This window comes from Anneissia japonica, unplaced genomic scaffold (genome assembly GCF_011630105.1).
Source record: "Anneissia japonica isolate Jap-2015-1 unplaced genomic scaffold, ASM1163010v1 scaffold1005_len2656397_cov198, whole genome shotgun sequence".
Taxonomy (NCBI): Eukaryota; Metazoa; Echinodermata; class Crinoidea; order Comatulida; family Comatulidae; genus Anneissia; species Anneissia japonica.
The window spans coordinates 953,935-978,932 of NW_022683792.1; the positions used below are offsets into that span (position 1 = coordinate 953,935).

A 24,998-nucleotide genomic window follows, 5' to 3' on the forward strand; every position below is an offset into this window, starting at 1 on the left:
TTTCATCCTAAGGAGCTATAACTGATTAAAATTAGGCATAATTTTAAGTATTCATAATTGTTGACGCACGCGTACGCGCACGTTAATTCGCTCCAACGGAAAATTAAGGTACCTGACATTTAACCTTGACCTGAAGATTATGCTCACTTGATATGATTCAGAAATTGACAAATGGTTAAGATGATATGGGCTCATCAACGTTTAAGGAAAGAAAGATGTGGGCAGGGGTAAAAAAAAACAAATTTTTTTACCATGATGACGTCATCAAAATGTAAAAAGAAGTCACATATATGAAAGAGAATTGTCTCAACTATAACATACTTAAAGTTGGAAGACGATCGATCTTTGAATTCAGATGCCAATATGAAGACGTCACAATGTCCGATCAGCCATTATGATCAATAAAATCATATCTACAATTTATGTACTTTCAGAATATATAGTAAAAATTGGGGGTCACTGATCATCCTAAGGAGCTATAACTGATTGAAAATAGGCATGATTTTGGCCTATTTTAGCTGTATGTCGACAAAAACGCGCACAAGGATTTGTATGTTCTATGCGCGCGTACGGCATTGCCATTGACCCTAAGATGACCAAAACAGATGGAACTTTCTGAATACAGTGTCAGAAACCTAAAACATGTAAAAAAAACGTTAATTCCAGTTTCTGTACGTGTGCGCGCGCGTAAAAATGCGCGCAGTGCCAACAATTTGAAAAATGTTGAAATGCTCAGAATGGCCTAAAGCGTGCTCTAATTTAGTCAAAAAGTTATTTTGAGCATTTTAAAATTTTGACGCACGCGTATGCGCACGTTATGACGTGCACTCATAAAATTAAGACAAGTGACATTCAACCTTGACCTGAACTTTATGCTCACTGAATATGATTTCGAAATGGCAATTGGTTAGGATATGTTCGATTATGTAACACGTTATTAAAAACGCAAAATTACACGTAGATGACGTCACGCATGACTGAGCACATTAACATGCTCACATTGACTAATCCAGACCAAACCAAATGTTCGTTGACAGCGATTGTGCATAACTCGTGGCATTTTTTGAGATATCGTGCCAACAAGAAATGGGGAGAAAGAAAGAAGAAAAAAAAGAAAAAAAAGATCCTGACAATAAGAAGAGGTGATCCGCAAGAGTTGCGGATCACCAATAATAACAGCAACAAATACTAATAACAATAAGAATAATAATATGCATAATACTTTGTATAATACTATAGTTATAGAAACACTTTAACTAAAATATAAATCAATCATTCATACCAACTAATATAATATAAAATACACATTCTGCAGTATTGCCTTGCGCATCCTCAGCTTCGCATGATACATTCTGTCGTTCAATTGGCCAGATGACGTCAAACCTGTCACCAGATACTCTGCTACAATTCCATGTCACACTTCCTGAATTGTCACTTACTGATACATTCCAATATACAGTCGAATATGGCTGACCTGGATCAGTTAGTGCTTCATTAATGTCAGCTGGACATTGTAACATGGGTTCTCCAGTATCTGCATAAGATATAACATTTTAAATGTTGTTAAACTGCTGATAGGCTTCCGCTCTGTTTATATGTTCATAGATTAAAATATTTTTCAAACATATATCAAACTGCAGATGTTGGTTTTTCGTAAAGTATATTAATAAAAAATTGTATAACCCCCTACCTCGGACAGTTACTGTGAAGGAACAGTTTTCTGTGTTTCCAAATGCGTCTGTAACAACATAGTATAATGTTGTCATGCCAACAGGAAATGCTTGTCCAGTTTCATTGTACTCTGTACCAGAGCCTGACAATATTAAATCATATATATAATTTGTGTTGTCTGTGATGTTAACTGACCAGCTCACCACTGCTACGGCTGATCCATCATCATTAGGTACATCAACGCTTCTTGGACACGAAATACTTGGATCTTCTTCATCTGAAAACCAACAGAAGAGTATATTGTATCATAATTGCTAAGAATTATTCTACTATATTATTGTATAATTATTAGGGAAACCCTAAAATACAACTAGATATGACTATATAAGAAAATAAAAAGGTAGGCCTATACAATAACAAGCAATTAGTAGAGCTCCGCATTGTACACTTTAGGAAAATTATTATACGAAGGTTAGATTTAAAGCTTGAAAAAATTTCCTGCGGGCCTGCAAGGCCCGAAGAAAATTTTTGAATGCATTAAATCTAACCTAAGTATAATAATTTTCCATTTAGTGTACGATGCATGCTCTAATAATTGCTTTATAAGTCAATCGCCGTCTGTTAATTTTAGTTTTTTATAACAAACTGTTGTAGCAGTCATCGGTTGCTATATTGATATGATCAGTATACGTGTGCATATTTACATTTAGCTATGATTATGCTGATTTTTGCTCCTGCAGTACGCATTTAATTAATTAACTACACACTGCTACACATCAGCAGTACAGGAGTACGGATACAATTAATAACTACTTGTGTAATTAGAAATAACTTGTTTGTAATTCCATTTTGATATACTTTCGTCAAAGAAATAAACATTTCAGCATTCGAGAAGGAATACGTCACTGACATCCTTTTTGATCGGTGCATGCAGACAGGTAAAATCGTGCGATGATTTCATAACTAGGCTAGGCTGCGGCCTAGTAGTAGTAGTAGTAGTAGGAGGAGGCCCGGGCGGGCTCCTGCACGGCCGTAGGCCTACATCTAAATTTGTTCCTTGAGTCATTAAAATAGGTCTAGAATATTCATATTAAACGTTCAGTTTGTTGTGTTTATGAGGGTCCATTGATTTAATGAATTCCTTAATTGTTCATAATTAACATTGAATTTGAAGTAACTTTCTTCGGGTTCTAATTAAGCTTGTTTTACGGAAGTAATTTTCAATTACAATTCAATTTTTATCGCGGTGCACGATATATTCGCGGTGACGAAAAAATGAGGAATTTTTTTTGCACATGAACCTAAAAAAAATCATCAAGCCAAGCATCCACTAATAGAAAAATTAGTCGACGCTGGGGAATAGGCAAATAACATTGGGAGTTAAAGTGATGACGTCACGATTGTCTTATAACAACCATTATGATTGTTCAAATACATTCTTGTTATGAATAAATTCGCCTACCAATTACAGTAACATAAAATACACATTCTGCAGTATTGCCATGCACATCCTCAGCTTCGCATGATACATTCTGTCGTTCAATTGGCCAAATGACGTCAAACCTGTCACCAGATACTCTGCTACAATTCCATGTCACACTCCCTGAATTGTCACTCACTGATACATTCCAATATACAGTTGAATATGGCTGACCTGGATCAGTTAATGCTAAATTAATGTCATTGGGACACTGTAACATGGGTTTTCCAGTATCTGCATAAGATATAACATATTAGAATGTCATTAAACTGCTAAAAGTCTACCGTGTTTCATATGTTTAAAAATTTCAACCATTTTCAAGCATAATCAACGTATAGACGTTGCTTTGTTGTAAAGTGCTCTAATAAAATATTATCTTGATAACCCCTTACCTCTGACAGTTACTGTGAAGGAACAGTTGTCTGTGTTACCAAATGCATCTGTAGCAACATAGTCTAATGTTGTCATGCCAATAGGAAACACGTGTCCAGATTTGTTGTAGTCGGTACCTGATCCAGAATCTGTCACTTCATATATAGAACCCGAGTTGTCTGTGACGTTCACTAACCAACTCACTAGTGCTACAGCCGACCCATCATCAGTGGATACATCAATGTTACTTGGACATGAAATACTCGGATTTTCTTTATCTAAAGATCAATATAAACACAAGAGTAAGATATATTATAATCAATTAGAAAATTCAATTAATATTGTAAAATGATAATTAGTCAAACATTAACATAATAATAAATAAAACAAAATGATTATATAAGAAAATTGTTATTTTCTTATAGTCATATTTAGATGTATTTACTATTATGTTCAGTGTTTGACAAATTATCATTTATACATATTAAAATGCAATATCTCTAATCAATTATAATATGTAAAATAAAACATTATAAATTATATTCCAATAAATCAAGATTATTTTAAAAAATGACCTACCGATTACAGTAACATAAAATACGCATTTTGCAGTATTGCCATGCACATCCTCTGCTTCGCATGATACATTCTGTCGTTCAATTGGCCAAATGACGTCAAACCTGTCACCAGATACTCTGCTACAATTCCATGTCACACTCCCAGAATTGTCACTTACTGATACATTCCAATATACAGTAGAATATGGCTGACCCGGATCAGTTAATGCTACATCAATGTCATTGGGACATTGTAACATAGGTTCTCCAGTATCTACAAAAGATGTAACATTTCAAAAAGTCATTAAATTATTAATAGTTTACTGCTTTATTTCATAGGTTTGTATATCCAAATCGTTTTCAAGCATATCAAACTGAAGATGTATGCCTTTGTCGTAATGTACTTAATAAAATATTGACTTGTATTAACCCCCTACCTCGGACAGTTACTGTGAAGGAACAGTTTTCTATGTTTCCAAATGCGTCTGTAACAACATAGTCTAAAGTTGTCATGCCAACAGGAAATGCTTGTCCAGATTCGTTGTACTCTGTACCAGAGCCTGACAATATTAATTCATATATATAATTTGTGTTGTCTGTGATGTTAACTGACCAGCTGACCACTGCTACGGCTGACCCGTCATCATTAGGTACATCAACGCTTCTTGGACACGAAATACTTGGATTTTCTTCATCTGAAAACCAATAGAAGTGTAAGACGTATTATAATTGCTAAGAATTATTCTACTATATTATTGTATAATAATTATTAGACAAACCCTAAAATACTGTACAACTAAGATATGACTATATAGGGATATAAAAAGGTAGGCCTATACAATAACAGCTATTATGATTTTTCAAATACATTCTTGTTATAAATTAATTCTGCCTACCAATTACAGTAATATAAAATACACATTCTGCAGTATTGCCATGCACATCCTCAGCTACGCATGATACATTCTGTCGTTCAATTGGCCAAATGACGTCAAACCTGTCACCAGATACTCTGCTACAATTCCATGTCACACTCCCTGAATTGTCACTTACTGATACATTCCAATATACAGTTGAATATGGCTGACCCGGATCAGTTAATGCTAAATTAATATCATTGGGACATTTTAACATGGGTTCTCCGGTATCTGCATAAAATATAACATATTAGAATGTCATTAAACTACTGAAAGTCTAGCGTGTTTCATATGTTAAAAAATTTCAAACCATTTTCAAACACAACGAACGTATAGATGTTGCTCTGTTGTAAAGGACTATAGTAAAATATTATCTTGATAACCCCTTACCTCTGACAGTTACTGTGAAGGAACAGTTGTCTGTGTTACCAAATGCATCTGTAGCAACATAGTCTAATGCTGTGATGCCAACAGGAAACGCGTGTTCAGATTCGTTGTACTCTGTACCTGATCCAGAAACTGTCACTTCATATATAGAACCTGAGTTGTCTGTGACATTCACTAACCAATTCACTAGTGCTACAGCCGACCCATCATCAGTGGATACATCAATATTACTTGGACATGAAATACTCGGAGTTTCTTTATCTAAAGAACAATATAAAAACAAGATTAAGATATATTATAATCGATTAGAATACTCTATTAATATTGTAAAATGATATCTGGTCAAGCATTAACAATAGTAAATAAAACTAAATGACTATATAAGAAAACTAATATTTTCTTATAGGCCTAGTCATATTTAGTTGTATTTACTATTATGTTCAGTGTTTGACCAATTATCATTTTATACAATATCAAAATACAATATTTCTAATCAATTATAATATGTAAAATAAAACCTTATAAATTATATTCCAATAAATCAAGGTTATTAAAAAAATGGCATACCGATTACAGTAACATAAAATACACATTCTGCAGTATTGTCATGCGCATCCTCAGCCTCACAAGATACATTCTGTCGTTCAGTTGGCCAGATGACGTCAAACCTGTCACCAGATATTTTGCTACAATTCCATGTCACACTCCCTGAGTTGTCACTTACTGATACATTCCAATATACAGTCGAATAAGGCTGATCCGGATCAGTTAATGCTACATCAATGTCATTGGGACATTGCAACATAGGTTCTCCAGTATCTACAAAAGATGTAACATTTCAAAATGTCATTAAACTGTTGATAGTTCAACTCTTTATTTCATATTTTTGTAGATTCAAATCGTTTCCAAACATATCAAACTGGAGATGTATGCCTTTTATTTGTACTTTTATATTATATATTGACTTGTATTAACCCCCTACCTTGGACAGTTATTGTGAAGGAACAGTTTTCTGTGTTTCCAAATGCGTCTGTAACAACATAGTCTAAAGTTGTCATGCCAACAGGAAATGCTTGTCCAGATTCGTTGTACTCTGTACCAGAGCCTGACACTATTACTTCATATATAGAATCTGTGTTGTCGGTGACATTGACTGACCAGCTGACCACTGCTACGGCTGATCCATCATCATTAGGTACACCAATGCTTCTTGGACATGAAACACTTGGATTTTCTTCATCTGAAAACCAACAAAAGAGTAAAACGTATTATAATTGCTAAGAATTATTCTACTATATTATTGTATAATAATTATTAGGCAAACCTTAAAATACAACTAGATATGACTATATAAGAAAATAAAAAGGTAGACCTATACAATAACATCTATTATGATTGTTCAAATACATTCTTGTTATGAATTAATTCTGCCTACCAATTACAGTAATATAAAATACACATTCTGCAGTATTGCCATGGGCATCCTCAGCTTCGCATGATACATTCTGTCGTTCAATTGGCCAGATGACGTCAAATATGTTACCAGATACTCTGCTACAATTCCATGTCACAATCCCTGAATTGTCACTTACTGATACATTCCAATATACAGTCGAATATGGCTGACCCGGATCAGTTAATGCTAAATTAATGTCATTGGGACATTGTAACATGGGTTCTCCGATATCTGCATAAAATATAACATATTAGAATGTCATTAAACTGCTGAAAGTCTACCGTGTTTCATATGTTTAAAAATTTAAAACCACTTTTAAACATAACCAATGTATAGAGGTTGATTTGTTGTAAAGTACGCTAGTAAAATATTATCCTGATAACCCCTTACCTCTGACAGTTACTGTGAAGGAACAGTTGTCTGCGTTACCGAATGCATCTGTAGCAACATAGTCTAATGCTGTGATGCCAACAGGAAACGCATGTTCAGATTTGTTGTACTCGGTACCTGAACCTGAAACTATTACTTCATATATAGAACCTGAGTTGTCTGTGACGTTCACTAACCAACTCACTAGTGCTACAGCCGACCCATCATCAGTGGATACATCAATGTTACTTGGACATGAAATACTCGGAGTTTCTTTATCTAAAGAACAATATAAAAACAAGATTAAGATATATTATAATCAATTAGAATATTCTATTAATATTGTAAAATGATAATTAGTCAAACATTAACAATAGTAAATAAAACTAAATGACTATATAAGGAAACTAATATTTTCTTATAGGCCTAGACATATTTAGTTGTATTTACTATTATGTTCAGTGTTTGACCAATTATCGCTTTATACAATATTTCTAATCAATTGTAATATGTAAAACAAAACCTTATAAATTATATTCCAATAAATTAAGATTAAAAAAATGGCCTACCGATTACAGTAACATAAAATACACATTCTGCAGTATTGCCATGCACATCCTCAGCTTCGCATGATACATTCTGTCGCTCAGTTGGCCAAATGACATCAAACCTGTCACCAGATACTCTGCTACAATTCCATGTCACACTCCCTGAATTGTCACTGACTGATACATTCCAATATACAGTCGAATATGGCTGACCCGGATCAGTTAATGCTAAATTAATGTCATTGGGACATTGTAACATGGGTTCTCCAGTATCTACAAAAGATGTAACATTTTAAAATGCCATTTAACTGTTAATAGTGCTCAAATTTGTTTATAATGTTTATAGATTCTAATCGTTTCCAAACATACAGAACTGCAGATGTTGACTTTGTCGTAATGTATAAACAAAATTGTATAACCCCTTTACCTCGGACAGTTATTGTGAAGGAACAGTTGTCTCTGTTACCAAATGCATCTGTAACAACATAGTATAATGTTGTCATGCCAACAGGGAATGCTTGTCCAAATTCGTTGTACTCTGTACCAGAGCCTGACACTATTACTTCATATATAGAATCTGTGTTGTCCGTGACGTTGACAGACCAGCTGACCACTGCTACGGCTGACCCATCATCATTAGGTACATCAATGCTACTTGGGCACGAAACACTTGGATTTTCTTCATCTGAAAATCAACAGAAGTGTAAGAATATTATAATCGCTCAGAATTTTTCTATTACAATAATGTAGAATCATTATTGGCCAAACACTGTAATGCAAACTAGATATGACTATGTACAGATAAAATGGTAGGCCTATAAAAAAAACAGCTATTAAGATTGTTTAAATATATTTTTACTATTAATAAACTCTGCCTACCGATTACAGTAATATAAAATACACATTCTGCAGTATTGCCATGCACATCCTCAGCTTCGCATGATACATTCTGTCGTTCAATTGGCCAAATGACGTCAAACATGTCACCAGATACTCTGCTACAATTCCATGTCACACTTCCAGAATTGTCACTTACTGATACATTCCAATATACAGTCGAATATGGCTGACCTGGATCAGTTAATGCTACATCAATATCATCAGGACATTGTAACATAGGTTCTCCAGTATCTGCAAAATGTGTAACATTTCAAAATGTCATAAACTGTTGATAGTGCTCTAATTTGTAATAGATTCTAATCGTTTTCAAACATACCAAACTGCAGATGTTGACTTTGTCGTAATGTATAAACAAAATTGTATAACCCCTTTACCTCGGACAGTTATTGTGAAGGAACAGTTGTCTGTGTTTCCAAATACGTCTGTAATAACATAGTTTAATGTTGTCGTGCCAACGGGAAACGCATATCCAAGTGCATCAAAAAAGTACTCTGTATTAGAACCTGACAATACTAGGTCATATATAGAATCTGTGTTGTCTGAGTAGTTGACTGACCAGCTGACCACTGCTACGGCAGATCCATCATCAGTAGGGACATCAACGTTACTTGGGCACAAAATACTTGGATTTTCTTCATCTGAACATCAACAGAAGTGTAAGACGTATTATAATTGCTCAGAATTTTCCTATTACATTAACGTATATTAATTATTGACCAAACGCTGTAACACAACTAGATATGACTATATCAAAACATAAAAAAAGATTAGTCTACAAAATAACAGCTATTAGAATTGTTCAAATACATTTTTATTATGATAAAAATCTGCTTACCAATTACAGTAACATAAAATACACATTCTGCAGTATTGCGATGCACATCCTCAGCTACGCATGATACATTCTGTCGTTCAATTGGCCAGATGACATCAAACCTGTCACCAGATACTCTGCTACAATTCCATGTCACACTCCCTGAATTGTCACTTACTGATACATTCCAATATACAGTCGAATATGGTTGACCCGGATTGGTTAATGCTACATCAATATCATCGGGACATTGTAACATAGGTTCTTCAGTATCTACATAATATATAACATTTTAAAATATCATTAAAATATTGGCAGCCTTTCACACTTGTTTCATTTGTTGATACACTGGATTTTAAATAATTTCCAAACATATGTCAAACTGTAACTTAGTATAAAACATACTCCAAATAAAGTGAGACTAGTCATTTTGATTCAATATTTCGAGTATAGTATGACTAGTCTCACTTTATTTTGAGTATGTTTTATACTAAGTTATCTTAAACTTATCAGTGAACCTACTGGTTTTTTTCAAACTGTAGATGTTGCTTTATCGTAAAATATTCTAATGAAACATTGTATATAACATCCTTACCACTGACAGTTACTGTGAAGGAACAGTTGTCTGCGTTACCAAATGCATCTGTAACAACATAGTCTAATGTTGTGATGCCAACAGGAAATGCGTGTCCAGATTTGTTATACTCTGTACCAGAGCCTGACACTATTACTTCATATAGAGAATCTGTGTTGTCTGTGACATTGACTGACCAGCTGACCACTGCTACCGCTGACCCATCATCATTAGGTACATCAACGCTACTTGGACATGAAATACTTGGATTTTCTTCATCTGAAAATCAACAGAAGTGTAAGAATATTATAATCGTTCAAATTTTTTCTATTACAATAATGTAGAATCATTATTGGCCAAACGCTGTAATGAAAACTAGATATGAATATGTAAGAATATAAAATGGTAGGCCTATAAAAAAAACAGCTATTAAAATTGTTTAAATATATTTTTAATATGAATAAATTCTGCATACCAATTACAGTAATATAAAATACACATTCTGCAGTATTGCCATGCACATCCTCAGCTTCGCATGATACATTCTGTCGTTCAATTGGCCAAATGACGTCAAACATGTCACCAGATACTCTGCTACAATTCCATGTCACACTTCCAGAATTGTCACTTACTGATACATTCCAATATACAGTCGAATATGGTTGACCTGGATCAGTTAATGCTACATCAATATCATCGGGACATTGTAACATAGGTTCTCCAGTATCTGCAAAATGTGTAACATTTCAAAATGTCATAAACTGTTGATAGTGCTCTTATTTGTAATAGATTCTAATCGTTTTCAAACATACCAAACTGCAGATGTTGACTTTGTCGTAATGTATAAACAAAATTGTATAACCCCTTTACCTCGGACAGTTATTGTGAAGGAACAGTTGTCTGTGTTTCCAAATACGTCTGTAATAACATAGTTTAATGTTGTCGTGCCAACGGGAAACGCATATCCAAGTGCATCAAAAAAGTACTCTGTAATAGAACCTGACAATACTAGGTCATATATAGAATCTGTGTTGTCTGAGTAGTTGACTGACCAGCTGACCACTGCTACGGCAGATCCATCATCAGTAGGGACATCAACGTTACTTGGGCACAAAATACTTGGATTTTCTTCATCTGAACATCAACAGAAGTGAAAGACGTATTATAATCGCTCAGAATTTTCCTATTACATTAACGTATATTAATTATTGACCAAACGCTGTAACACAACTAGATATGACTATATCAAAACATAAAAAAAGATTAGTCTACAAAATAACAGCTATTAGAATTGTTCAAATACATTTTTATTATGATAAAAATCTGCTTACCAATTACAGTAACATAAAATACACATTCTGCAGTATTGCCATGCACATCCTCAGCTACGCATGATACATTCTGTCGTTCAATTGGCCAGATGACGTCAAACCTGTCACCAGATACTCTGCTACAATTCCATGTCACACTCCCTGAATTGTCACTTACTGATACATTCCAATATACAGTCGAATATGGCTGACCCGGATTGGTTAATGCTACATCAATATCATCGGGACATTGTAACATAGGTTCTTCAGTATCTACATAATATATAACATTTTAAAATATCATTAAAATATTGGCAGCCTTTCACACTTGTTTCATTTGTTGATACACTGGATTTTAAATAATTTCCAAACATATGTCAAACTGTAACTTAGTATAAAACATACTCCAAATAAAGTGAGACTAGTCATTTTGATTCAATATTTCGAGTATAGTATGACTAGTCTCACTTTATTTTGAGTATGTTTTATACTAAGTTATCTTAAACTTATCAGTGAACCTACTGGTTTTTTTCAAACTGTAGATGTTGCTTTATCGTAAAATATTCTAATGAAACATTGGATATAACATCCTTACCACTGACAGTTACTGTGAAGGAACAGTTGTCTGCGTTACCAAATGCATCTGTAACAACATAGTCTAATGTTGTGATGCCAACAGGAAATGCGTGTCCAGATTTGTTATACTCTGTACCAGAGCCTGACACTATTACTTCATATAGAGAATCTGTGTTGTCTGTGACATTGACTGACCAGCTGACCACTGCTACCGCTGACCCATCATCATTAGGTACATCAATGCTACTTGGACACAAAACACTTGGATGTTCCTTATCTAAAGTGATATATAATCAATAACGACACAGTCAATTTAATGTTGATCAACTCTTTAAGCCAACCAAGTTAATGTTATAATGTATTTAACGTACCATAATATAGCAATGCATGGCAAACAGTATGCCTATCTTTAGACCAAAGGTAACAAAGCAAGAAAGAAAAAGTGACTGTAGTAGTTATTACAGTCTGCTAGATGAAGGCGTTACATTCTAGCTGAATAAGTGTGTCAAAAACAACAAATAGGTCTATTAGCAAGAGGCGAATAGGATTATTCTTAAGAAAATGATCAATGAGTAAAGAATAGTGGCTGCTGACTGCAAGAGAAGAGTAGCTTGATGCAATAACCCTGACACCATAACAACCAAAATATGCGAATAATATAGTGATACTTCAGAAAAAGACAATGAGAGGTTAACATTAACAGCAGTATTGATGTCTACTGACTTCTTCGTTGGTTTAAATACCACTTGGCAAAAATATCCGGCTCAGAATAGACTGTTCCACTAAACCATGTCCCTGGGATATTGATGCTACAGCATATACTTACGTAAGGTTGCTTGTTTGAATCATTTTAAACATTTATTTACTTCCTTTGAATTTGTGGGACCCTTGTATTGTCCTGGCTATACAATTATGGAACTTATATAATTTAATTATCAATAATCCAAGAAAACATGAACAATTTAATTATATTAAAAGTTAAATAGAAATTACAAAAAAATGAAGTGTTAAAATTGCAAAACGTCAATTTATAATCCATTCTTTCCTACTTATACCTACAGAAACATCGCACATTAAATAATTCAACAAAAATCACTATCACAAGCAATATATTTGTTTACGTGACATTTTAAAAGCAATTTCCAAATATTTTTTTCTGCCTCGTATTTGAAATAGGATATACAACACACAAATTGAATGTTTGAGAAAATGTGAATTGTTATCAATTATAAAGTGATATTATGGACAACTATTCCAAAAGGCGAGTGAAAATGGAACAGTCCTCCAATCATATACACTAGTTATAAATTCAAAACAATTTTTTTTTCTCAAACAACAATATTTGTGAACTAAAAAAAGTCCCTGTACTATCTACCAAACTAAAAAACTGTAATAACTTTTGTAGACTGCTGTTATATTTAATTGTGTAATTTAGATTTTAAAGACGCATCCTCTAATATGATACATTTTTAAATACAATGGAGTCATAATAATTATTAGCCAAATGCTGTAACAAACAGCTATATAAGAAAAAAAGACATATACAATAACAGCTATAGTATGAAGATTAGTCTAACAAATAAGTTATGAATAAACTCTGCCACAATTACAGTAATATAAAATACACATTCTGCAGTATTGCCATGCACATCCTCAGCTTCGCGAGCGCATGATGCAAACAAATTAAAAGAAGTAAACAAATTCAAATTTTTTAATGTAATTTCATCATTCTTTCATCCCCACTTATACCCACAAAAGCACACATCAACTTTGAAGAATTCAACACAAATCGCACTCATGAGAAATATATTGATTAACGCCACATTTTGAACAATTGTTTTCTTCTGTCTTGAATCGTATTTAAAATGTAATATACAACACAAATATAGAATGTTTGAAAAAATGTGAATTGTTATCAATTATAAAATTTTATTATGGACAACTATTCCAAAAGGCGAGTGAAAATGGAACAGTCCCCCATTCATACAAATGAATTAAAAACAATTCACATTTACTCTCAAACAACTATATTTGTTTGTTATATATAATATACTACAGTATATAGAGTCCCTGTACTGTCTACCGAACTGAACAAACTGTAATAGCTTCCGTAGACTGCTGCTATATTTAATTGTGTAATGAAGATTTTAAAGACGCATGCTTTTTTTAATCCTAGGACGTGTAAGAGTTCAACAACTTCTAAAATACTGTACTTACAAAATAATCAGATCACACTAATTAGTACAATTTGATAGTGAATACAATGTTTTAAACATCTTTACATAATACAGCAAATAATGTGAGCTTGTTCCTGCATAGAGTTGATATTTAAAAAAATAAAAACTGACATCGTTATCTTCCGAAATAGCATTTTCTAAATTTCATTTAAAAGCAGCAACAAACACATTTTATAATTTAATAAAAGCATATGGAACAAAACTTGTTATTTACAAGGCTGGTAGCATTTAATAAACTGAAGATCTACTGTAGGCCATGCAATTAATATTTATCATTAAATTTACAGTATTGCAAAATACAACAATGTTCACCAAAATGTAACACAAGCCTTCAGTTGGTGACATGACAAATACAATAGCTCAACAAGTAAGTAAGATACCAACAATATTAACAAATGGTAGGCATATTTTTTGTTAAACACATTATAAAACAGCAAGCAAATGAGATATAGAAATTAGCACAACTACATGCATATGAAAAAGAATAATCCATGTGAAAGTAATAGTTAATATGCTGTTTATTCTTTTTTACATACCATACACTTTAACAAAAAATACACATTCTGCAGCATTTTCATACGCATCCTCTGCTTCGCATGTTACATTCTGTCGTTCAATTGGCCAGATGACGTGAAACCTATGACCAGTTTCTTGGCTACAATTCCATGTCACACTTCCAGAATTGTCACTTACTGATACATTCCAATATATAGTCGAATATGGCTGACCCGGATCAGTTAATACTACATCAATGTCATCAGGACATTGCAACATAGGTTGTTCATTATCTACATGAAAACATAATATTTTAATTAAAAATTACTATACAAATAATTTGTATATGTGCATGTATGTGTTTAATAAAGAATAGGCCTATGTTGTAGTATACCAGACATCCTCGATATGCAATACATTAATAAAAAAACATGTGTTAACAAGAAAACCAAAGGGTTCATACCACTTGGCCTCATAGATCAGTTGATGGAGTATCTGAACGATAATCAGAAGGTCCTGGGTTCGAATCCGAATGTGAACAATATATATTTTTTTATGTATTTTATAATGCTACACTAAAACATTGAAACATAAAGCGTACCTCTAACTGTTACTGTGAATATACAGTCATTTCTATTATCAAATCTGTCTATAATGAGATATGTTACTGTTGATGTACCAACAAAAAATGACTCTCCTGATTCGTGTGAGAAAAACACTGATACTTCGTAATCTGTATTTTCTGTCACATTGACTAACCAGTAAACCACCGCCGAAGCTGACCCATCATCAGTTGGTACATCGAAGTTGCTTGGACATGAAACAGTTGGACTTTCTTCATCTAATCAAGCAAATGTTAGATGTAGTTGGTTCCACATGTCTCACAGAAATATATAAATATAAGCAAATACAAAAATAAAACAATAGCATACATTGACATAATAGAGACATAAAATTAATTAAATAATCTAATCAATGTTCCTTATTATAGTTGTATGAAAAAAGAGGCTTCTTTGGGAAACAATGACTGGATTTCGGTAAAGATACACATTTGATAAGCAATAGCTAATATATGTAAATGGAGTAAACGGCCACAAATAGAACCAGAGCTTTCGGACAACACGTCCTTCCTCAGTGGCGAGTGAGTGAGGGTAGACAAAGCCAGATAGTATGAAGTGAGAAGTCATGCAAGCATAGGCTATACATTCAAACTAGGCTATATGACATACCATCTACAGTGATAAAGAAAGAACATTCTGCAGTATTGCCAGACGCATCTTCCGCTTTGCAAAATACTCTATGTGGTTCACGTGGCCAGATGGCTTCAAACATGTCACCAGATACTCTGCTACAATTCCATGTCACACTCCCTGAATTGTCACTTGCTGATACATTCCAATATACAGTTGAATATGGCTGACTGGGATCAGTTGTTGTGCTAATGTTTTCAGGGCATTGCAACATAGGTTGTTCAATATCTACATTCAAATTCAAATTTACAATGAATAATATATTAAATATTTTAAAAGTTAAAACATGTATAAATGATTTATAAAAACAAATTTTAACAATTTTTAAGAAAAAAATACTAAAACTCGTAAAAACATTTAAAATAGCAAATTAAATATAGAAATTAGCACAACTACATGCATAGAAGTTGTTGTGCTAATTTATTCAAGGTATTGCAACATACGTTGTTCAGTATCTACATTCAAATATACTATAGTATCCAAGGAGAACTGTTTGTTCATTATCTATATTCAAATTCAAATTTACAATGAATAAAAGATAATAATATTAAATATTTAAAAAGTTAAAACATGTATAAATGATTTATAAAAACGAATTTAAAAAATTTGTAAGAACAAAATACTAAAACTCATAAAAACATTTAAAATAGCAAATTAAACATAGAAATTAGCACAACTACATGCATAGAAGTTGTGTTAATGTATTCAATGTATTGTAACATACGTTGTTCAGTATCTACATTCTAATTCAAATTCAAAAATACTTTATTATCCAAGGAGGAATTACATTTAAAATAGAAAATTAAATATAGAAATTAGCACAACTACATGCATAGCAGTTGTTGTGTTAATGTATTCAGGCATTGCAACATACATATGTTTAATATCTACATTCAAATTCAAATTCAAAAATACTTTATTATCCAAGGAAGAACTTCAGTTAGTCATGGCATAAATATAAAAACAATTTACAATGAATAAAAAATATATAAAATATTTTAAAAGTTTAATATTTATAAGAATGAATTTTAACAATTTTAAGAACAAAATACTAAAACTCTAAAACATTTAAAATAAATTAAGAATCATCCAACTACCTGGACCTTTATTATTTATTTATTATTTAAATTCTATCTAAGTAATGGTTTCATTAACCTGATCGCTGCTGCAATAAAGAATTGTTTGTAACCCTCAGTATTTGACTTTCTCTTTAAGAGTAATCTGAAACCAGGACAATATAAAATAAATTGAAAAAAAAACAAATAAAAAAAAACAACTGAATTGTTTATACTAGTCGTTGACCATCTTAGTGTGACCATAGAAATATGGACATGATGGTTAATAGAGCAATCCAAAGTGTCAATCAAACATAACAACTGACCAATCAGAACAGTGCTAGGAATATATGCGCGTCTCACAAACACACATGTTGTCCCACAAGCGCCCATGTTCTCGTATCTTTTAACACCGCGTCTTGCAGGACCTTAGCAACAAGGGGCGTGGCTTAGCGGAAAGGTTTGTTTTCTAATTTTCAGAATCTATTTAAAGCAGAGCACCATACGGACAACAATGATCACAACATTTATTGAACGTCAATTACAAATTCTGGGGCGGATGCAGAGGGTGCGGTTGCACCCCCCCCCCCAAAAAAAATTCTATTAAGAAAATTAATTGTTGTATTATATTGTTGATATGAATTATTGGTAAGATTCTTAAGGTATGAGAGTGCAATTTCCTGGCACCCAGAGCTCCATATTCTCAAAATTGAGATGCGTGTTGACTCACAGTTTCGAAGTAGGTAAAGTAAATACCTCAAAGACATGTTTTTAACTTGTATTTTCTATGGTACCGTACATCACACATTTGATATCTGTGGTTGCCGAAAATAGCTGATGAAAGATTATGAGAATTTGTTGGCGCTTCATTTTGACTATATAATGTTGGTGATGATGAAGAATTTTGTGTCATTTCCAGCCATCTAGAGGTACTATTTCTTCAAATTTTCTCATCTCAGCCCCAATCATGGTGGGCCTGAGCTGGATGTGGCCACACAGCTTTGAGGTAGGTCAAATAAATTAAATACACCAAAGAAAGTGTTTCTTTACTTTTTTTTTCTATGGTACATCACTATATATATCGCTGTGGTTTCCAAAAATCCCTGATAAAAAATCGTCAGAAATTTGCTGCCGCTTCATCTAGACATGATGGTGTGATGATGAATAATTTTACTATATAAAAGTGTCATTTCTGGCAATCTAAAGGTACTATTTCCTCTAATTTTCTAACCCACCTCAGCCCCAACCATGGTGGGGCAGAGGTGGTTGTAGACTCACTGCTTTGAAGTAGGAAAAGTAAATACATCAAAGAGAATGTTTTTAAGTTATACTTTCTATGGTTCATCACACATACTACTTAGATCTCTAGAGTTGCCGAAAATCGCTAATAAAAAAAAAAAGATCTGGAAAAAATTTGTTGCTGCTTCATTTTGACTATATAATAATGATATAGTGATGTGATGATGATGAATTTTACTATTATAATGTGTCATTTCCGGCCATCTACAGGTACTATTACAGGTACTATTTCTTCAAATCCTGCATCCGCCCCAGAAATTTGTTTTCGAACTAGAACTTCGGCTTAGTTGATGTTTTACGATACGGTTACAACCTGAATTAAAGTTCCAACCAAACTTTTATTGAATTTTCTTTCTTTTGTCCAAAATGTTCACGGTACTATACTGCAAACTTCATTTGAATATCATACATACATATCATATAATCATTTTACCATAATTCGTCATATTACATGTTCAATCAATAGAACATTCTTTAGTGGTATATGTTAAAAACAAACTCTCGGGGTAATTATAATAATAACTAATTTTTAATAACAAACCTTCATATACAAGAATATGAATTCCTGTTCCCTGAGAATTACTGCGTCGGAATACATCAGTAGTAATATTCTCGGAAGATCCTGCATTCCTAACTGCCTCAACTTTCATCACAGAATCTTGGTCCCAGTCAGTGTAATAGATATAACCCTTATGATAATATAAATCAAAAGGTCTACCTATATCTCTGCTATAGACCAGTTGTTTAAAATTTCCCCAAAAATCCATTCTTTGAATAATAGAATCCAAGGAATTTGAAGATACTGCAGCGTAAAGCCAACCACCTAGAGTAAAAAACCATCAAAATTACTAATTATATAACTAATAATCAATAATAATCATCATCAGTTTGTATCAGTATTACTAGAGTATTTATTATCATATATTTATATTATATGAAATTTATTATTATCCTAAATACTAAACAAAATTACTAGTCCGATGTAAAACATTTCAATTTTGTTAACTGACACAGATGCTATTTATTATGTAAAAATAATCTCAACCTTCAACATCTAGAGTGAGACTGTTGTACCACCTTCCACCGCTGCTTCCCAAATTGAATCTATTCTGACCATCATAGTCACTTCGTTCAATCATATCATTTTCCCAATCTGTCCAAAACAGCGTCCTATGAAAAATGAAAATAATATTTATATAATATATATAGGACTCATATATATCTGTCTCTTATACACTTTTTTTAGCTCACGTAATAGCTTTTATGTAGCAGCTGGTAAGTCATAGGAAATAATATTCAAATCAAGTTGCTGTTTAACACAGGGAACAATGACCCGCCATGAACTACTATTGTGCCTCATTGTCAGATTCTCATTAAACGTTACCATAAAAAAATTGCTTATCTCGATTTCCGATGTTCGAATTTATGCTCTAAATACAATTATTATTCTTCTGAAAGGCATGCGATCAAAATTGAATAACCAGCTATTACAATTTTACATTATAATAATGTTGCAATTGAGTGTGCAAACAATTTTTTTAGTCATAAATACTTTTTATAACATAAATTTTAACAAAAAAATGTTGCACTCTTTGCTGCGACATTGTGCTTTTTTGGCATAACCTATTGTACCATGATTGCAACAAGTTTTGTTTTCCCGAGACCCTGTGGTGCATCAAGAATGTGCTATTCAACTATACGCATGCGAGTGAAATATCAGTTGCCTCGGTGGCGTAGCTACGAACAGTGCAAAGCACTAGGCCCAGGGCTATTAGGGGCCCAAGCATAAATAGACTAAAAATAATAATTTAAAATAATTTCCGACTTAATGTTTTTGAAGAATAAAACTGCCAGCGTGCACTTCAATAATATTCGGTTTTTTAGAGGAGTAATTATTGATTAGGCCTACTGTGTTGATTTTAGATCAGTGGTGTATTCAAGGGTGCCCCAGCCGGCCACCTACTTTTTTCGAAATGGGAAAAAAGGGGAAATTAAATTGAAAATGTAATTCTGAGAGTGCCATTTCTGACCATCTAAAGGTGCTATAAAATAATTTTTATTCACAGTCCCAACCATGTTGGGGTTGAGGTGGTCTTCACCCTCCTCCTGTAAAAATTTCTTCCTGCACCCAACACTGCAATTGTTAAATTTTATGTGCCACCAATATTTTTGACTAGTTTAGATCAACCGAATATGGCCTATTAAAGTAGTTACTAATTTTGATTATCATTAGTATTACTAGCCAAGGAATAGAGGGTAAGAGAAGCATGTTATCCAGTCCATCAATGCTATTTACCTAGTGGCATATGGAGGAATATGTTTGGGTTGGTACCATTACCTGTTTGTGATGAGCGCAACAATTCCTCTTGGAGATGAAAGGCCAGAACTAATAATAACTCGTCGATTGCTTCCATTCATCTGCATCGATTCAATAACATCAAATGCACTGTCAGTCCAAAAAATGGTTCCAGATATTGGATCAAGAGTAATCCCTTCTGGCGCTGAAAGAAAACATTTTTGAAATAATTATACTCTTTTCAGAAGAAGTAGTGAAAATAGAAAACTCCAAATCACCACGTATCTTACATAGTTGTTCAGTGAACAAGTTTCCTTATTAACTTTTCGGGTATGTTGCTTTGTTTTGACTCATAACATTGAGTGATTCCTATTGGCCTGGAAATATGGTGTCAATTCCTTGTACTCAAAACCAGGCTTTAGATTAAATATAGGATATGTATAATTGAATATTCTAACAGAGAAAAGATGTTTAGAGAAATAATAGAGAACGGCTATTACGATACAGATTGAATATTAAGATAGGGGGTGGGTGTTACGACCCTTATGTGTCCTGGAAGCCTACCTGTGACATTTTCACTAACGAGGACAGTAATACTTTGTCCATTGAGCGGCGTCACTAATATCAAACCACTAGCAATATCTGTGACGTATATATTCTGTTCAACAGGATCGTAATCAATTGCTGCAAATGAAAATGTACTGTTGAAAATTAAAGTCTGAAAATCAACTCTTTGGTTATCCAATGATCCTGCGTATATTGCACCATAGGTCAGATCCATTGCCAGCATAATCTCAGTCCCTTCTTCTGAAAGTTAAGCAGATATAAACAAGCATTTAGAGATACTTTAATGACAATTTAAACAGAGTGGTGCTGCCAACAATAGTATCTTACAATGTACAATTAAACTGTCCAGTAGATTCAATAATAGGTCTATTTCTTTATGTCTTCTTTTTTATAATGATCTTGACATTGTCAACACAATTTCCATCCATTCTATCCTACCATTCCTCTGATTTAGTGTCTACAGTTTTTGAGTAGATAATAGATCTTGATGTAGATTTGCCACAAGTCTCTATTGATTTTCCATAGTATTTGCTACATTCGGAGCGCACCACTGGTGTCGGTTTATGTTGAGAGACTTAATTATGTTGTTGAATTTGGATGCGAAAAAAGTATACGATGGAACACCAAGCAAATATGTAATATGGAATGCCATTGGTGCCAAAATCAAGCATTTTTACCGATTAAGACAAGGTTTAGGAACCCAGTCTAATCTTGACGGTTCAATAAAGCACATTCAGTCGGTAGAATGCCTATACGTGAGGGGGCACATTCCAAGCCGCTTTAAAGATGGCAAATTTAAGTTCACTTATACTGTAGTTGGTAAAATCAATCGGGCCCATAAATTATTATTAAAATATCTAATCAATTAAATATTTGCGAACCATTATCACACGATGCTGCAGAATCACTCACCTATTGATTTAATGTCCCATGGCTCTAGATTTAGACACGTCGACTCTTCTGATCCGTCAGAGCAATCAACAAAAGTGTCACACACGAATGCCCCTGGAATGCAGGTTAGAGTACCTGTAGGGCACCTATATTCATTAGAATTACACGTATCTGCAAATAGATTAAAATGCATTTTAACAAAAATTTAGTTGGTTTCGCATACCAAGCATTAGAGAGCAATAATTCACGAGTATTATTTTATGATTAAGATCTAATTAACTTGGTTTACATAGGCAAAATGTACAATGGGCTTTGATGGGGACTAGCCTAGAAGTAAACTTGTCTCAACTAGCCCTTGAACCTGATTTACAACGACAAAAAATGACAGTAAGAAGCAGAAGTAGAAGTAAAACAATAAAACTTAATTGGCTTAATAATATATAGGTCTAGTTGGACGTAAAGTCTCAGTCGGTTAATCTGGTGGTAGCCACTGTGTGTGCGCTGAACTGGGGAGATCTCTAGGTCCCCGGTTCAATTCCCATCGCTGCCTCCTTGTGTTTCAGCTAGAGGGCTGAAATACAAGTTACAATAGCGCGTCTTTCGGATGAGACGTTCAAGCCGTTAGTCCTGTGTGCATTTATGACCCATGTGCACATTAAAGAACGCAGTACACTCTTCGGAAAAGAGTAGGGGATTGTCTCCCGGCGTACTGCTCAATTACCACCAGAAGGACCCCACTGGAAGTGGCGGCTCTAGGATATAATTTATGGGGGGGGGGAGGCTAAGATGTCCGACTGGGGGACCCTAAGTATTTATGGGTGTAACTATAGCATGCAGCGTTATCCGAGGGCTGAAGGCCAGAGCCAGGGGTGGGTATGGCAGGGGGTGTCCCCTCCTCCCTAAAATGAGATTTTTTTTTAAAAATTGGGACTTCTAGATGGCCGGCAATGGCTGGGAGGGGAAAACTAGGCCTATTTTTTTTTTTTTTTTGGTCCGAATGCCCGACGAGCTTTGGCCGGTGTGGGGGGGCTTGACCAGACCGATGGGGGCTTACCCCTTGCCCTATTCTATCCTAAGTGTTTCTTTAGTTCCCTCTTGAATTTGTTAATATTTCTAATTTCTGTTATATTTCTGGGGAGCTTATTCCATTGAATAGGACCTTGACAGTTAACAAAAAATTGAGTTTTAGTAAGGATTCAGAATGGAATAAGATTTCGAGTATGGTATCTTTTGATTGATTATTACACGACAAAACATTACTGATTGAAGGATTTGTTATCCCAGAATTTACGCATGAGACAAAATTAAATATTCATTAAGGTCGCAGATATTTAATATATTAAGATTTTTAAATAAAGGCCCAGATGACATAAATCATAAGAATTTGTTATTAATCTTGCAATTCATTTTTTATGTATTTCTTTGATATTACTTGGATCATCAGAGTCCCAAATAATACTACAATATAGTAAATGAGGTAAAATAATAAAATATACAATGTAGATATTAGATATCACGAGGGAAAAACAACTTAACTTTACTTAAGATTCCAGCAGCTTTTGAGATTTTAAGTTGAACAGAATTTAAATGGCAGGGCCGATGGAGCATTTTTCAAAGTGGGGGTGGGGGCATTAGTAAGATGAATGGGTATATGAATCAGGGGAGCTGGGTTCAAAATTAGGGGGTGGGGTCAAAATTTTTCCCAAAAATCCTTAAAAGGAAGGGGGATCTGGGGGGTCCTCCCCCGGGGAAAATTTTGATTCCTAGAAGGCGGGAAATGAGCTTTCCTAATTTTCAGCTACTGTAGGTGTCTTTTAATCACTTTTAAGTTCCTCAAAATTTAATGTTTTACCCCTCTTGAAAACGGCCAGGTAAACCCACTCATTCATACTACAGTAATAAGCCTGTTATGTGTGTATACTGCAGGCCTACATAGGATACATAAAAAAAAATTGAGTAGTAGTATGTATTCTTTTTTCAAGGAATTGATAAACCCCAAAGAGAAAAGGGGTGCAGGGGTTCTCCCCAGGAAAACATTTTGATGCCTTTTAAGTTTTTCAAAATTTAATTTTTCCCCTCTTGAAAACGATTCTATGAATGAACCCAAAGAGAAAGGGGGTTCGGGTTCTCCCCGCGAAAATGTTGATATCTAAATGGAGGGAAATGAGCTTTCCCGACTTCTGAAGTGTCTTTTAATGACTTTTAAGTTCTTTAAAATTTAAGGCTTTCCTCCTTGAAAACAGACAGGTAAATTTTTCTCATTCTTATTACAGTAAATAGGCCTATTATGTGTGAACAGGTATACATACATTGCATACATATGTTTTTTTTTCATGAATCGATAAACCCCAAAAATAAAAGGGGGTTGGCGGTCCTCCCCCGAGAAAATTTTAATTCTTAGATGCCGGGAAATGAGCTTTCCGAACTTCCTTTTTTCTTATTGTAAAAAAAAAAAAGTCCTGCAAAGGTAGGTCTAGAATTCTTTTTATTTATTTATTTTTTGCCCAAGGGAGGGAGGTCAGGACCCCAGACCCCCCAGAGATCCGCCAATGTGAAAATGTAACTCGGTCGGGAACTGGACAAACACTCCCTTTCCCCTCCCTCTCCTTCTTTTTCCCTCTTTCTTTTCTTGCATTTCTTTCCAATCATACAAATATCTCCAAAGAGACATTATATATTTTTCTGTCAAAAAGTGTGGGGGGGGGGCACCCACCTCCCGGCTGCGCCGGCTATGAATGGGGTTTCCATTTTAAATGTTCATTTATAGTAACTCTAAACATAAATTATTGGACCTACATCATAATATTGTTTTTGATTTTCATTAATTTACCAACCTCACATGCACGTTGATACAGTTTAAATAAATATAATAAGTTTTCTTAAAACTAATTTATTAGAATCAAACCAGGTGGCAACTTTTTCAAATTGATTATTCACGTAAATTAAATGACTTAGTAATATCTGGGTCTGAATATAA

At 33.9% G+C, this 24,998-nt stretch overlaps 1 protein-coding gene across 1 annotated transcript in view; it reads right to left on the bottom strand.

Moving 5' to 3' along the window:
* LOC117102777 overlaps positions 1–24,998 on the bottom strand; it is a 53,478-nt gene that overhangs the window by 19,291 nt on the left and 9,189 nt on the right. Inside the window, exons 3-32 of the mRNA XM_033243188.1 lie at positions 22,043–22,192; positions 21,128–21,370; positions 20,606–20,768; positions 19,313–19,437; positions 18,809–19,090; positions 15,893–16,141; positions 15,265–15,504; positions 14,705–14,956; positions 11,951–12,208; positions 11,377–11,628; positions 10,916–11,179; positions 10,521–10,772; positions 10,067–10,324; positions 9,493–9,744; positions 9,032–9,295; positions 8,637–8,888; positions 8,185–8,442; positions 7,779–8,030; positions 7,231–7,488; positions 6,820–7,071; positions 6,367–6,624; positions 5,952–6,203; positions 5,388–5,645; positions 4,977–5,228; positions 4,518–4,775; positions 4,103–4,354; positions 3,544–3,801; positions 3,134–3,385; positions 1,691–1,948; positions 1,283–1,534 (exon numbers count right to left, since the gene is read on the bottom strand). Coding sequence (XP_033099079.1) covers positions 1,283–1,534; positions 1,691–1,948; positions 3,134–3,385; positions 3,544–3,801; positions 4,103–4,354; positions 4,518–4,775; positions 4,977–5,228; positions 5,388–5,645; positions 5,952–6,203; positions 6,367–6,624; positions 6,820–7,071; positions 7,231–7,488; positions 7,779–8,030; positions 8,185–8,442; positions 8,637–8,888; positions 9,032–9,295; positions 9,493–9,744; positions 10,067–10,324; positions 10,521–10,772; positions 10,916–11,179; positions 11,377–11,628; positions 11,951–12,208; positions 14,705–14,956; positions 15,265–15,504; positions 15,893–16,141; positions 18,809–19,090; positions 19,313–19,437; positions 20,606–20,768; positions 21,128–21,370; positions 22,043–22,192 — 7,326 coding nt within the window. The remainder of the gene's footprint in view (positions 1–1,282; positions 1,535–1,690; positions 1,949–3,133; positions 3,386–3,543; positions 3,802–4,102; positions 4,355–4,517; positions 4,776–4,976; positions 5,229–5,387; positions 5,646–5,951; positions 6,204–6,366; positions 6,625–6,819; positions 7,072–7,230; positions 7,489–7,778; positions 8,031–8,184; positions 8,443–8,636; positions 8,889–9,031; positions 9,296–9,492; positions 9,745–10,066; positions 10,325–10,520; positions 10,773–10,915; positions 11,180–11,376; positions 11,629–11,950; positions 12,209–14,704; positions 14,957–15,264; positions 15,505–15,892; positions 16,142–18,808; positions 19,091–19,312; positions 19,438–20,605; positions 20,769–21,127; positions 21,371–22,042; positions 22,193–24,998) is intronic.